The sequence below is a fragment of the Natator depressus genome, chromosome 1 (assembly GCF_965152275.1).
Source record: "Natator depressus isolate rNatDep1 chromosome 1, rNatDep2.hap1, whole genome shotgun sequence".
NCBI lineage: Eukaryota > Metazoa > Chordata > Testudines > Cheloniidae > Natator > Natator depressus.
The window spans coordinates 133,657,490-133,673,550 of record NC_134234.1 but is presented as its reverse complement, the minus strand read 5'-3'; the positions used below and the strand labels follow the sequence as shown (position 1 = coordinate 133,673,550).

The window sequence follows — 16,061 nt, the reverse complement described above, 5'->3', positions numbered from 1 at the left end:
AACATTTTAAACAGTGGCAGTAACTGATTTAATTGTTTTGTTCCATTTGATTTTGCTACTGAATGGCACAAGAGCTTTTCTGGTTTCTCCCACATGAGGGAGCTAAGTTCTTACAAAGGTAAAGTTTTGCACCTATTCATATGTTACCCACCCATGATTCACACCCAGCAGGTCAAAGGTACAGATGCAAAGCATGGGTCAGCATGGACACACAAGTAACAGAGAACTCTGCATCAAAAGGCTGATGTATTTGTCAATAAGATTCAGACCTGCAAGCCTTAGGCCTGGTCTCACCATTTTGTCTATGCACATACATATATGGGGGGCAGGGCGAAGGCTATGGTTTTCAGTTTTAAGGCTCCTGGGATTTGAGTACAACAGGAAACCAAGACTCCACTCTCCTAAATCTGCCTTAAAAAAAAAAACTCTCAAAAACAAGACAAACATTAGTTCTCTTTTGTATGTGCTCAGTGTAATTCCAATTCTCTAAGGCCCTTATGTACTGTATCATTAGAGCAACATTTTTCAGTGCCTGCCACATCAACTACAAATTTGCTCTTCTTATGCAATATGTGAGGCCTCTAGTTAATGGACTGCAACAAGGGACTAGAGAGGTTTGACATTTGTTTTTGCATCTGTATATGTTAAAATGACAGAGTATTTTCATCTGTATTTGTCTCTGCATCTGAAAGATCAGAGATGTAACACAGTTCTTCAAAGTAATTAAAACCTGCTTTTTCTAGCCAGTTATTTTTTCTTATCTGAGCTGTACAAACAAACAAACAAACATCTCTTTCCACTGTGTTACAACTTAATGAAAGCATAGGAAGCTACACCTCACTATGCCGATCAGAGCCGAAAAATGAATTTACCCAATTGGTTTTAATCCAAACAAGTGAGCTTTCAATTAGCATTCTTAAATCAAAAATGAGCACTCCCTTGTAATCCATTGTTCCCTTGTTGCAGATTTATTACAAATAATTGTACTTCTTTTGTGAAATTTCCTAGAGAGGTCTTGGCAAGATAAGGCAATATAAATTGCAGTTGCCATTGTAAATTTTCATTGCTATATATAGTTTTTCAGTCACCAGGCTGCAGAGATTAGTCAATATCCCAAGGAGGACTCTAAATGATATTTTACATCTGGTTCTGAGCTGCACTCTCAAGCAGAAGCCAATATTCATGCTTAAAGCAAAATCCACTGACCACCATGCAATAACATGAAATATATACATTGAGGAAAGGGAAGAGACAAACCAACCTAGTGCCTAAATCTTACCTACACAGTCATAATGGCCACTGACATATTTCAGTTCATAACCAATCTGACACTTGCAATAGTAGCTTCCAAATGTGTTGACACATCTGCGGTTATAAGAGCAAATAGCTTTGCCAGTGGAGCACTCGTCAATATCTAGGGCAAGGAAAATGGAAACTGGTAAGATCAAGCAGAAGGAAAAGGAGGAAGCAAATGCAGTGCTAGTTGTCACCTGCAAGGTGTGCTTTGGTCACAGCTGTCACTGGAACCACACATTTCAAAATGTCCATGTTATAAAACATGTCCTGTGACTTTTATATTTGGGGATTGTTTTGCGTATGATTAGGTGGATATGATGGTAACAGTAAAGCCAAGTTCACTGAAAACCTTGAGAGCTGCCAAGTTAAAATTAGGTTGTGTGACAAGCTGGGAGAGAGCAGGAACCATTAAAGGTAATGGTTTGTCATATGGTCATGGAATATGCGTGGGGGAGAGAAGTACTTCACAGATTGTGATTTCTCTTGGTGGGGGGGGTGGGTTGGGAGGAAACAGCAGAAGACTCTTAAGATAAGGCCTTTTGCAGAGGTGGGAAAGCACCAGTGAAGAAAAAACATCAGTTTTCGCTCCTGATTTCCTGCCCTGCTGCTTGCAGTGGTAAATCCTTTCACTCTGGCAGAAAAGTATGAAATTATGGGTAGAACTCAGGCTGGAAGTCATGAGTCCCTGGGGGTAGGAGACAGCTGTCAGGGGCATGCGACCATCCTGCCCTTCCTGATAAGTGGTAAAGGGGTCCTGGTATGGAAAATGCCAGAGAACCATGGTTTGAAAGGTTCTTCATTGATCTGGAGTGGTTATACGTTAAATAGGTTTTAATTTTTTTTCTTATTGCAAAATGAAGTAACATTTTTATTAAAATAATGCAACTGGTGACATATGGAATTTAAAAATTGATGGTATTTGCCTTCCCTCTCCCTCCCGCAACCTCATATGACCAAACTGTGATGTTAAATAGAATTTGCGATGACAAACCATTGTCCTTAACTACAGGAACTCCCCGCTTAATGTTGTAGTTATGTTCCTGAAAAATGCTACTTTAAGCGAAACGATGTTAAGTGAATCCAATTTCCCCATAAGAATTAACGTAAATGAGGGGGGGGTTAGGTTCCAGGGAAATTTTTTCGCCAGACAAAAGACTATATATGTTATATATACACACACACACAGTATAAGTTTTAAACAAACAATTGAATACTGTACACAGCAATGATGATTGTGAAGCTTGGTTGAGGTGGTGGAGTCAGAGGGTGGAAGAGGGTGGGATATTTCCCAGGGAATGCCTTACTGCTGAATGATGAACTAGCACTCGGCTGAGCCCTCAAGGGTTAACACACTCTTGTTAATGTAGCCTCACACTCTACAAGGCAGCACGAATGGAGGGAGGGGAGACAGCATGGCAGAGAGAGACAGAGACACACACTGTGTGTGTGTGTGTGTGTGTGTGTGTGTGTGTGTGTGTGTGTGTGTGTGTGAGAGAGAGAGAGAGAGAGAGAGAGAGACACACACACACACCCTGTGTGTGAGAGAGATGTGCATTGCCCCTTTAAGTACCCTGACATCACTCTAAGTACATTGCCTTTTCAAATAGATCAGCAAGTTGAGACAGCAGTTGCTGCCAGCAAGCTCCCTCTGTCCTGAGCCCTGTTGTATGTCCCCCCTGCTCTATGGAGATGGGGTACAGGAATGGGGGCAGGAGCGGGGGTGGGGGGACACCCTGACATTAGCACCCCTCTTCCCCCGCAGCTGCACAGCAAGCAGGAGGCTCCCGGGAGCAGCTCCAAGGCAGAGGGCAGGAGCAGCACATGGCAGGGGGGTGGGGGGAGGGACACCTGAATTGCCCAGCAATTGACAGCCTGCTGGGTGGCTGCAGCACAGGGAACTGAGGGGAGTGGGGAGCTGATGTGGGGTCTGCTGGTCCACCCTGGGTCCAAGCCCCCACCAGCTGGCTCCAATGGGCTGCTCTTTCTGCAACCAGGGGACAAAGCAGGCGGCTGCCAAACAACGTTATGAGGGAGCATTGCACAACTTTAAACGAGCATGTTCTCTAATTGATCAGCAACGTAATGATGAAACAATGTTAACTGGGACAACATTAAGTGAGGAATTACTGTATTATTATTACTTATAATATAGCATTGTGAAGTGATATATTAAATGTATCTGACACAACAGTCAAATATCCAAACCTGATGGTGTACGCCAGGGACTGGCAACCTTTGGCACGCAGTCCAGCAGGGAAATCCACTGATGGGCCGGGACAGTTTGTTTAGCTGCAGTGTCCGCGGGTTTGGCCGATTGCAGATCCCACCGGCCACGGTTCGCCGCTCCAGGCCAATGGGGGCTGTGGGAAGCGGCGCGGGCTGAGGGATATGTTGGCCGCCGCTTCCAACAGCCCCCATTGGCCTGGAACGCTGAACCGCGGCCAGCGGGAGCTGCAATCGGCCGAACCCGCGGACACTGCAGCTAAACAAACTGTCCCGGCCCATCAGTGGATTTCCCTGACGGGCCGCGTGACAAAGGTTGCCGATCCCTGTTGTAGGCATTTGCTTGTATGTGAAGAAAAATCAGAACTGCGGAGTCTTGGAGCAAGACTCCTTATATAACAAGTTTTATTCAGTGCCCTCAAAGTGTTTTGGTGGGGGAGTGTTAGCTATAGGCGTTGCACAACAGTCAGTTTTGGATTACACGGTTAAAACTCTTTAAATATCTCCATTTTATGTCCACTTACTAAATTTTTTAATTCACTTGAAGTCAAAATCTTCCCCTGAGCCACACTGTGAATTCCTCAGTCTTGATCTGTATTGCCTAGTTTGCATTCATTCCAGGTGCAGAAGACCCACTGATAACAGAGGGAGTACTGAATGCAGAATAGCCATAATGCAGGTCAGGGAGGATTCTTACCTTATGGAGTAAATATTCTATAGCTCATTATCTCTAGATCATTCCCAGCCTTTATTCCTTTGGATTCTTGGGTAGGTGTTGCCAGGCAACTTGCAGGTTATGGTCCAGATTTCCAAAATGTGGCCTACAGGACTCAGGATTGTGTACACAATTAATTGTGAATTCAAATATTAGCAGACAGATGGCCAGCTACCTGCAGTGTGTGCACCATTTTGGTGGTGATCTGGAAATTGCTAATATTGTGCCTGCGATTAACTCTGAGGGCCAAAAAAAAGCAGGTGCACATTAAGTGGGTGCAGGCTATGCACACAAGAAGGCTGGGCTGAGGCCTAGGTGGAAATCTAGTCCCATAGTTGCTAGATGTTTTTAAAATTGTGACCAACTAGAATGCCTGAGGTGTGTTGCTCTTTGGATCCAAAAATACTGCAGCATTTTCAACCCATTTTACTTATACTAAACCTTTCCTGTTGGGCTGCTTGTCTGTTGTAAGTACTTACATGATCCCTACTACTTTGGTATCTGAGCCCTGCACAATATTTAATGTATTTATCCTCACAAAGGCCTGTGAGGTTGGAAGTACTTTTATCCCCATTTCACAGAGGGGAAACTGAGTCACAGAGCAACCAAACGACTTGCCCAAGGTCACACAGGAAGTTTGTGATGGAGAAAGTAATTGAATACAGATCTCTCAAGTCCCAGGCTAATACCCTAACCACTGGACCATCCTTCCTTTTGCTCATGTTTACACCATTTCTACTGGAGCATTAGCATTTATCTAAACTCCTTTTTAGTGTTTTAAGGTGTATGCTGAATGTACTGAGGTACTTCATAAGCTAAACAAACATATGAAACAATCAAAATGGATGTATGAATAGCTAAAAGAAAGATTTAGGAGAAGCTCTAGACTTGTCTGTTGTATTTAAACACATGCTTCCTGACTGTCTGCCTTCAAATACCTCTTAAATAATTAAAACAAATGTTAATAATAAAACTACAATGGGAGGCTGGTTAGAGAATCCTGCTGATACACCCAAAACCAGGACATTTCCAATCACATTCATTTCATTTTCAAGGAAAGAAACACATATTATGGCATGTTTATGGTTTGGAAGCTGAGCCAAATGTCCATATGGGTTCACTCTATAGCTCATAGAGCGATAAAACACTCAGGACATATGAAATTTGTGTATGGTGCACTGTTGCAGCTGTGTGTCAAAAGGACAACTCCTATGGTATGTCTCTCCTTAGAAAAAGTGTGTCTAGGTTGACGTGCTTAATTGATCTGTTGCTTGAAAGGTTATGCATGTTTTTTTGCCAATATAGTTAAAATTCATTTCCTGTGTGTTTGACATGTCAAACCTCTCCATGATCCAAAATATTCTTTGGGCTGTAGAGTGTATTCCTATAAAATGTATTCCTCAGCAACATCTGAAATTGAATAGCTACTGTATTCCTCTGCTCCTATCAGATATTGCCTGCACAGCTGTTCTTTATAATCTGGATTCCAACCCAAACCATTTGTAGTGTGATCAGATACCATTGTGATAGGGACTGTGTACATGCATGAAATCATCATCATCATCTCTGTCAGTGACATTTTCACAAGTAATACTCTAAGCGCAAGAGGAGGTATTTCTACTGTACTTTTGGGTCAACCACAGAAAATACAGTTTTCTTAGTTATGAGTAGAACTATGTGAAGTTTTTTTGAATGAAAAGTTTATTCAGCAAAACGTGCAGTTGTGGTCAACCTGAAACTATGTGTAAAATGTCACAAATAATTTCAGCCATTCAGAAAATGGCCAGAGAAGGAGAAGAAAGAGGAGTTGGTGCTGTCGCTCTTGTCTCTTCCCCATCCCTCATAATCTTTGGGCCAGTGGGCAGGGCACTCATCTGAGATGTTGGGGCCCCACGTTTGAATCCCTGCTCTACAACGAAACCAAGATGGACTTTTTCAATTCACCACAAATTCCAAAAAACTTTCAGATTCAGTTCGACCTGAATTAAATTTGTTTTTCAGTTTTTTGGAACTACTACCAAACTGGGGAAAAAAAAAATCAGTCATTGCCCGGCTCTAGTTAGGCGTTTCAATCGGCTAAAGTTGCCTGACTGGAATGGAAGTTACACAAACTCTCTGCGCATTTTTGTGAGATACAGAACTAGTCTTGGAATGCCGAAATTGCAAAGTTTGCAGATGCCTGGTACACCTAAATCTCTTTTGGAAGCTTGCAAATGAACTCATGTGCCTAGTGATTTTTGTTGCGTGAAATGAGTACAATGTTCTGAAAATAAGTTTATCTGATAGTCTCAAGCCAGTGGCACAGACATACCTGAAGAAGTTCTTTTGCCCTCCCTTTAAGAGGACATAAGTGTGCAGTTTAAGATTTCTGCTGTGTATCTAGTGCATGCTGTTGACTATGTTCCCTCTTAAAATGAAATAAGTATCCTTAGGGTTACCGTAAGTGAAATAAAATGACCTCTGAATGTACAGATAACCTAACTGAAACAAGTGGTGATCTTCAGACAGAAACAAAGTGGAAGCCTTGCTGTCAGCTCTAAATATGCTGTACAACTAGCAGTGGGCCCCCAGATCCCAACTGTGGGGTCAACTGTGGCTTTGCCACGAGCCCTGTGTATTGTGCATAGTGCAGATGACACTAAACTGGGAGGAGAGGTAGATACGCTGGAGGGTAGGGATAGGATATAAAGGGCCCTAGACAAATTGGAGGATTGGGCCAAAAGAAATCTGATGAGGTTCAACAAGGACAAGTGCAGAGTCTGCACTTAGGACGGAAGAATCCCATGCACCGCTACAGACTAGGGACCGAATGGCTCGGCAGCAGTTCTGCAGAAAAGGACCTAGGGGTTACAGTGGACGAGAAGCTGGCTGTGAGTCAACAGTGTGCCCTTGTTGCCAAGAAGGCCAATGGCATTTTGGGGTGTACAAGTAGGGGCATTGCCAGCAGATCGAGGGACGTGATCGTTCCCCTCTATTGGACATTGGTGAGGCCTCATCTGGAGTACTGTGTCCAGTTTTGGGCCCCACACTACAAGAAGGACGTGGAAAAATTGGAAAGAGTCCAGCAGAGGGCAACAAAAATGATTAGGGGACTGGAACACATGACTTATGAGGTGAGGCTGAGGGAACTGGGATTGTTTAGTCTGCGGAAGAGAAGAATGAGGGGGGATTTGATAGCTGCTTTCAACTACCTGAAAGGGGGTTCCAAAGAGGATGGCTCTAGACTGTTCTCAGTGGTAGCAGATGACAGAACAAGGAGTAATGGTCTCAAGTTGCAGTGGGGGAGGTTTAGGTTGGATATTAGGAAAATCCTTTTCACTAGGAGGGTGGTGAAACACTGGAATGCATTACCTAGGGTGGTGGTGGAATCTCCTTCCTTAGAACTTTTTAAGGTCAGGCTTGACAAAGCCCTGGCTGGGATGATTTAGTTGGGGATTGGTCCTGCTTTGAGCAGGGGGTTGGACTAGATGACCTCCTGAGGTCCCTTCCAACCCTGATATTCTATGATTCTATGATTGTTGGGAAGGACTTTCCTATTTTACCCCTGCACTGTTGGTCATTCGTTAGCAATGAGACTGACCTTTGGATCTTAAGCACACTACTATTCTTTCCTATGTTCTGAAAATAGTAGGGATAATTTCTTTGTCACACACTGAAAACAAGAGGCCCTAACCTTGAGCCTGCGGGGAGGGGTCAGTAGTCCAACACCAGCCTCATACGGAGTTTTTTAAGATTCAGGACTTCATTCTGAATGGGCTCTACAGAAAAAAATTGAGAGTAGGAAAAAAAAATCATGCCACACGTACCTATACACGTCCTTCCATTTGGTCCCAACTGAAGTCCAGTTGATGGACACAAACACCGCACCTCCTCTTTGACTTCTTCACATCCATACTGGCAGTTCACCATAGCGCATGTCCTAGAATCTGAAGACAAAACACACCCTTGTTGGAATCTAGACTGGACAAGACCAATCCTTTTTCCTAAACTAGCTCTGCGTAAATGCTGTATACTCAGCTGAACAGAATAATCTCATTCACTGTTCTCAGCATCTGCTCATCCCATTGTTTAGTCACTAAAAGAATAATACTCAATGGGTATGTCTGCACAGGAAAAAACCCCACTGTGGTGAACCTCAAAGCCTAGGTCAAGTGACTCAGGCTTGCAGGGCTCCCACTGCAGGGCTAAAAATCTCAGTGTAGATTTCAAAAGGTTTCAGAACCTGGGTTTAAAGCCCAAGCCTCAATGTCTACACTGTTATTTTTAGCCCCACAAGCCCAAGTCACTTGATCTGGGCTCTCAGGTCTTTTTTTCCTCTGTAAACGTACCCAGTAGGTATAAGAGTTACCTAGATGTCTGCCATAAGAGTATAACCATGTTTTTCCTTCCCTCTTGTTTTCTCCTATTCCTCCTTCCTCCTTTCCTGCCCCAACCCCACAGTCGCAATTTCTCACTTCTCTTTTAAATTGTAAGCTGCTTGGGGCAGGAAACTTGTCTTGTTAATTGTCTGCAGAGTGTTATGCTCTACAGAAATGAATAACAATTCTACCCTGAGGAGAAAAAGCTCCCCAAAATAATGGAAAAGTCTCATTTTTAGCAGTCACTACTATAAATACTTTAAAAGTATTGTTATATGGAGGGTTGAGTGAAACGTCATTAAAGCAACAGCTGTCCTTCATTCAGGATATAACAAAGGAAGCCGTTGAACTTCTTTATGAAATACTATAGCTGAAACAATAGGAGTCACTGCCCAAAACACAGGCCACATGCAAGGTTGGTCAGGAATCTGAACAGTAGGGGCAGAGGAGTTTGACAAGAGCAGAATGTAAATATATGGGGGCAGGGTATTGTTTGACGGAGCTCTGTGTATGTGAGAGAGAAGTAGCAGAAACATCACAGAAGCACACAAAGAAGGCAGCAAGGAAATGCCAGGGACAGCAAGAGAAGCTGTGGTGTGTTTTCTGTCCCCCACCCCCAACACACACCATGAAAGGGTTACCGCGGGCCTGATTTGTTTTGTTAAAACTCTTCATACACGTTACATCAAAAAGAAAACTTGAGCCAGACACCCCCATGCAGGTACTTACTAATAGCAGGCCAACCCAGCCCACGGGTTTACACAATTATAAAGACACAAATAAGTGCTAACTCCAAAGATCAAAATGCAAAATATCAAGTACAGCAAAATATACCAACCAACCATCCATCATCACCTGCTGCCAGACCCTCTTACCCTGCACCCTTGCGTATGTCCTCCAAAACCTTTCCATTATCTCATTTGACCATAAGCACAAATAGATTTCCCTGTACGCAGGTAGATTGATCACTGCTACCAGATTCACTGAAGAGAACTGCATACCCCTCAAATCAGTGTGTTCACCAATACATCCCTTTGCAGCATGGGGTGACCCACCACTGTGAACCATAACTGTACTCTGTATTTCTCTGCTATTTCTACCCTGTAGACATGATGCAGGGTGCTACAAAGGACTATATCAAGGAGTAATAGGATAAAATTATGCATGGGAAAATGGAGGTCAAATATTAGGAAGAGTTTCTTAATGGTGGGATATATTAGTATGAAAGTCTTCCAAACAAGTACTGGGAACACCAGGGCTTGGGTCGTGTCAGACAGAACTAGAGAGAGCACTAGAAAGTAATTTCTAGGATATTAAATTGGCACTTTCACTTTGGGATGGAAAAAGTCCATTCCAAAGTGGAAGAATATGGTTTCCCCATGTTTTAGGAAGCTTACTGAACACTGTGAACCTCACTAAAAATTCAGTTTGAATTCTGGACAAAGATTTGTATCTATAGTTTATTGTACTGGGCTCATTCATCCCTAGTCAATAAGGATATTGGTCCCAGGATATCAGAGAGACAAGGTGAGTGAGGTAATATCTTTTATTGGACCAACTTCTGTTGGTGAAAGAGACAAGCTTTTGAGCTTACATAGGTCTGAAGAAAAGCTCTGTGTGAGATCAAAAGTTTGTCTGTCTCATGAACGGAATTTGGTCCAATAAAAGATATTACCAACCTCACCCACCTTCTCTCTCTAATATGGTGCATTAGCAGAGCTGTGGACAGAGGCTATGCAAGCTACCCTACATTTGAACTAACCCTGCAGAACTGTCTAAGGCTTTCATTTTTAAGGACTAACATTCCCCTAAAAACACAACTGTACCCTAGATTAGTTTAATCTATCCCTTTAAAAATACTGCCACAGGATAGCACATCCTTTAGTGCTGACAGTATTAGGAACCTGAGGGATATACCCTGTCACAGATAAACTAGCTGCCAGTCATCCTTACACAGGAATCATTTGTGATAAAATATTGATTGGATAATCTGTGTATCTAAATTACTGCCTGTCCTGGGATATGTGTTACTTACTTGCACATGTGCCATCTGGCATGAGCATGTAGCCATTGAGACAATAACACTTGTAGCTGCCATGGGTGTTCATACATCTATGCTCACAGGGACGTGGTTTCAATCCACATTCATTTGTATCTGCAGAAATAATTTGAAAGAAATGAGTGCAGGGATTTTTATTATTTTAAATATATGGTTATAATGTTGCTTCATGCCTAAAATCCCCCAAAGTAAAAGCCCTGGGATAGAAAATGAGCCAACCCTTTGCAAGAAAGGAATTCAGCAGACCATCTGCCTAAGTGAGTGCTATAAAAACTAGCAAGGAGAGCTGGCTGCACCTGACAGACTGCAGTGCAACCTCTGGCAGACTGCAAGGGGAGAGAGGAGAGAGAACAGCAATTACAATATTTGCTAACAGCAGGATTTTTATTATTCTAGCTAGAGACTTTAGTCCCCCATCTGACATTCATACAAAATAAATAAATAAATAAATAAATAAATAAATAAAAGTGAAAACAAGTCAGTCACACAGCACGGGAAAAAAGATTATAAAGATTTCATGGGCCAAGCATCAGCTGTGATGTCATGGCAAGAGTGAATCATTACAGAGGGCAGAGTTGATCATATGTTAAGAATTGTCTTTTTTTTTTTTTTTTTTAAAGGAAACTCACGCAGCTGAATTCTTTACCAATCTTCAAAATTCTATTCTCAAAACCCAACCTGTCAATAAAATCTGAAAAGCAGCAGCGTAGCTGACAGTAAACAGAGTTTACCCACTTCTTATTTGGGGAATATGGGGTTTAGGTTAGTTTACCCACTTTTTTAAAAAAAAAAAAACTACTCCTGAAAAGGGCAAGAAACAAACAATATTATTTTTAATTGCCCAGGAACCAGCTTTTGTAGAAAAGGAAATCACCTCGCTGAATCTAATTTGCCTGGAGTGAAACACAGTCCTGACAATGGAGGCTACACTCCTGTTATATGTAAACAGTATCTGCATTTGCAACTTTCAGAAACTGTTTGGCAACTGCCCCTCTTTCACTGTTTTGAAACCTGTTTATCAAATACTCAGGAGTTCATTAACAAAAAACATCACTGCACATAGTCCATATACCATGTGTTTAATGATACAGTAATGCGATTTCAATAAAGACGAATCTCAGAGGGCTGAGTGGGCTCAATTCCAGTTCTAATGGTCTCAGCATCTGTTCATGTGTCAGTGTGGCCTGCAGGCCAGAGGAAAATCTCCAGGCCACAAAGAGCAAACAGTCTGGTAGTGATATGTCTGCAAAAGTATTTGTCAGAGCCCATTCCAACAGAAAGAGGAAACATGATGTTACCAAAAATGTTGTTGTTTTTCATACATTTTAGAGACACACCAGTTTGGAAATTACAACTGAAAGTTTTGTAGCTACTACAGTTCCATGTAACAGCCAAGATTACTGTAACAAAGATGAGCAGAAATTTTTTTATTCAACTAGACAATGGAAACATTTTTCAAAATTACCAAAGTGACTTAGGAGCCTAAGCCCTATTGCCATTCAATGATTCTTAGCCTCTTATGAAGAATGAGACTTAGGTGCTTTTGAAATTTTTACCCATTGTGTATAGTCAATTTCACCATTTTCTCTTTAGAGTCAGTCGGTTAGTTTTTCCCTTGCTGAAAATTCCTTATAAATAATTCGACATGGAAGAAGAAAAATTAAAGGGCTTTTCTGAAGGGTTTTACTAATAGCACCCTTCAAATAATGTTCTGAAGTTATCTCAGAAATTGGACTGATTAATTTTTTTTACAAACGGTTAATATTCAAAATTGACAGTGTCCTTTTAATCTGATTGCTTAACACTTTAAAGCAGAGCCTAAAAACACTGTGAAAAAGTAACATATATTGTCTCTTCAAAATTTTCAAAGGCTGCCTTGTAAACTTATGAAGCCAAAACTATTCACTCAAGTTTCTGAATGTACAAGTTTGGATGTCCTAATTTCAGAGTTCTCAAAAATTCAAATTAGCATGTACAAACAAAGGGCATTTACCCATGTAAATTGTGAAGTGTCTATCAATTCAGTTTGGAAGAAAAACTTGTGTTCAAGAAACTGGAGTGGGATTTCTGGGTTCAATTCCTGGTTTTTCTGAGAAGTTCATGTGTGTCCTTGGAGAAGTCTCTAATCACTCTGCATCTCATTTCTCCATCCATAAAATGGGGAAGATAATTTATTTAAATAGTGAGATGCCTATACAAGACTCTAGGTGCCCTAACCTATACTACAATAAAATTTGAACAGCATGAAAATAATTTTGAACAGGAACTCAGCAAGCCTACCATCTAGAGAACTCATTTCTACCCCTTAATTGTAGTGGGAAGCATGCTCTCAGCCCTGTCCCCAAATCCTCTCAAACATATGTCTTTTGAAGTGTGCCTGGAAGATCAACACATATGGGCTATTTTGGATTAGTAGGGATGCAAATTTATAATGCTTCCTTTCTTTCATGTGTACTCTGGCTATAAACTCTGAGATTATTTTTTTTACTATGCTTAAGCACTGTGACTAGCAAAATGGGATCTTGATCAAGACCTTTTGGCACTACTGTACTATAAATAGAGTTGCCAACTTTCTAATGGCACAAAACCGAACACCCTTGCCCCGCCCCTTCTCTGAGGCCCTGTCCCTGCTTATTCCATTCCCCCCTCGCTCTGTCGCTTGCTGTCCCCCACCCTCACTCACTTTCACCGGGCTGGGGTAGGGGTGTGGAAGGGCGGTGATGGCTCTGGCTGGGGCTGCAAACTCTGGGGTAGGGCCGGGGATGAGGGGTTTGGGGTGCGGGAGAGGGCTCCAGGCTGGGGCAGTGGGCTCCGGGTGCGGCTAGAAATGAGGGGTTCAGGGTGTGGGAGAGAACTCCAGACTGTGACAGGGGGTTGGGCTGCAGGGGAGGGGGAGGACTCTGGCTAGGGTGCAGGCTCTGAGTGTGGGGCCAGGGTTAAGAGATTTGGGGTGCAGGACGGGGATCAGGGCTGGGGCAGGGTGTTGGGGGTGTGCAGGGTCCCGGCGATGCTTACTGTGACTCCCAGGAAGCAGTTGCCAGGTCCCTGCAGCCCCTAGGTTCCCGGCCAATGGGAGCTGCGGAGCCGACACTTGGGGTGGGGGCAGTGCATGGAGCCTCCCTGGCAGCCCATGCACCTAAGGGCCACAAGGACCTCAGGGCCACTCCGGGAGCTGCAGGGAGCCTACTTTAGCCCTGGGCCTCTGCTGTGCCACCAACTGGTCCATTAGAAGTCCGACCAGAGCCGCCAGGGTCCCTTTTCAACTGGGCGTTCCGGTCGAAAACCGGACACCTGGCAACCCTAACTATAAACAATACAAAAACTGTTTGCATACATCCGATGTTCTGAGTGAGCAAAAATATAGGGTCAGCCAACAATGCACACCCGAAATCCTGGCTGCATAAGCAGAAGAAAGGAAATGTGCAGGATGGGTTCAGAACACTGAACGCTTGTTCTTCACTATCTTTACAGTATATAGAAACATACTTAAAGTGGAAGCATGGTCCAATGGCTTGGGCACAAGCCTAGGACCTGGGAAACCTAGGTTCAATTCCTTACTCTGCCATAGCTGTCCTAACATACCTTGGGCAAGTCACTTAGCTGCTCTGTGCCTCAGTTCCCCCTCTGTACAATGGAACGAGTGGCACTGCCCTGTCTTACAGGAGTACCGTCAGCATAAATAAATGAAAGATTGTGAGGCACTCACAGATACTATAGCAATGGGGGCCAGTAAGTACTGTAGCTATATTAGTACACTATCTAGAAGAAAGATGCTTGTTGAGGGAACAGATAAGTGGAATGTTTTCATTGAAGACTACCTACCTGTTTTAGTTTCCATATTTATCATTTAATCATCCATGACAATTCAGAATTCCTAAGTCAGTTAAGCTGTAGCTGCAAAGAAATGGCTGAGGTCCCCACCCCCCGCACACACACACTTTTTCACAGGGAGCTGAAGACAAGGAGACAGACTGTCAATGATCAAAGTCTCGTTTTGGAAAAGAACTATAGTTTGTACAAACCTTGACTGCAGGTTTTCCCTGTGAATCCAGGAAAACATTTGCATTTGTTTGGCCCCACACACTCGCCATACTTGCACCCATGTTCACAGGTGGCTGGAGGGCAAAACAGAGAGAAATTAAAGGTGGTGTTGCTGGAAGGTAGAGACATTTCTGCATTACAAGAGAACCTAGCATGAACTAAAGCTGTCAAAGTGTTTCATCTGCATTACTCCATCATACCCAGAGGACATTTTAATTGAACAGGACAAGCCTCAAGGCAGCACAGGTAGCTTGCTCTGTCTACACTAGTAATTTTTTGTTGAGCAGGGAGCAGGAGGAAGATGCTGGCTAAGCATGAGTATGGGAGGGAAAAGAAGGAATTTGGCATTGATTTGGAGCAGAAGAGAGTAGTGTTGCTGGGAGAAGAGGGTTGATGCGGGCAGGGGCTTTGGGGTTGAAGGGAAAGGAAGGGGAGATGGTGCTGCCATTGGCTTACGAAGAGCTGGATGCATTGAAAGGAATTTCATAGCTTTCTTCCTTCGTCCCCTCCAGAACAATCCCCTCACGTTCTTTCCCCCTGCCAAAAATGGGGTTGCATCAGTAAGAAGCTGCATCAGTTTCCTCTTTAGCACCTTTCCTGTCCCTCTGCACAATGGAACTTGACTGTAGGAGAGTGTGGAGCCACTGGACGAATAGAGCTGCAATCTAAGGCAGCTGCCAGGGTTCTGCTAGATCACAGCATACAGCTCATCCATTCAACGAGTTTACTTGCTGTCAGGGAGCAGGTGAATGGAAATATGTAAGGCTGGTAGAAGCTTGGAATTTTGGAACTAAAATGTGCATCCTCTCAAAAAAAAAGTCTCAAACTCATCTGTATTTGTTCATTATCACGAGTGTTCGTAAGTGCTGAGATATATTTAGCATTTTAAAACCCAAGATTCAGTTGTAATGTCTATTATTTATAATGCATAGGTCTGAGCGGTTCTCCCTTTTCCTCTGAATTCCCCCTCACTGTCCTTTGTCCATGCCTCTTCCTTCCTTTTTCTACCCACTCTGGAGTTCCACTTATGAACGTTTCCAGAGAGGCTTTATCTCTATCAAATACTGTTGAATTGTCTTCTTTTCTAAGCCATTCTAGAGCAGCTTCAGGTTACTGTAGATAAGAAGGGTCAGACTCTCTGCCAGGTGACTTAGACCCCATGCAGTTCCCTTGGAAATCAATCAGATTGCATAGAGATTGAACTGGCACAGAATTTTCCTGATGTGTCTGAACGCTTTCTAATTATGGGGTCTGACATGCCACCTGAGAATTGCAGTGACTGTCTGACACCATGTCCATGTAGCACAATAGCTTTCTGTATACAGTAGTAAGATGTTTAACATCTAATGATAAAGCACACACAGTATCT

General features: G+C 43.0%; 1 protein-coding gene across 1 annotated transcript in view; it reads right to left on the bottom strand.

Annotated features, from left to right (window-relative positions):
• EGFL6 (EGF like domain multiple 6) overlaps window positions 1-16,061 on the bottom strand; it is a 69,228-nt gene that overhangs the window by 30,738 nt on the left and 22,429 nt on the right. The window contains exons 3-6 of the mRNA XM_074945910.1: window positions 14,674-14,766; window positions 10,628-10,747; window positions 8,041-8,160; window positions 1,280-1,414 (exon numbers count right to left, since the gene is read on the bottom strand). Of these exons, the coding sequence (XP_074802011.1) occupies window positions 1,280-1,414; window positions 8,041-8,160; window positions 10,628-10,747; window positions 14,674-14,766 (468 nt within the window). The remainder of the gene's footprint in view (window positions 1-1,279; window positions 1,415-8,040; window positions 8,161-10,627; window positions 10,748-14,673; window positions 14,767-16,061) is intronic.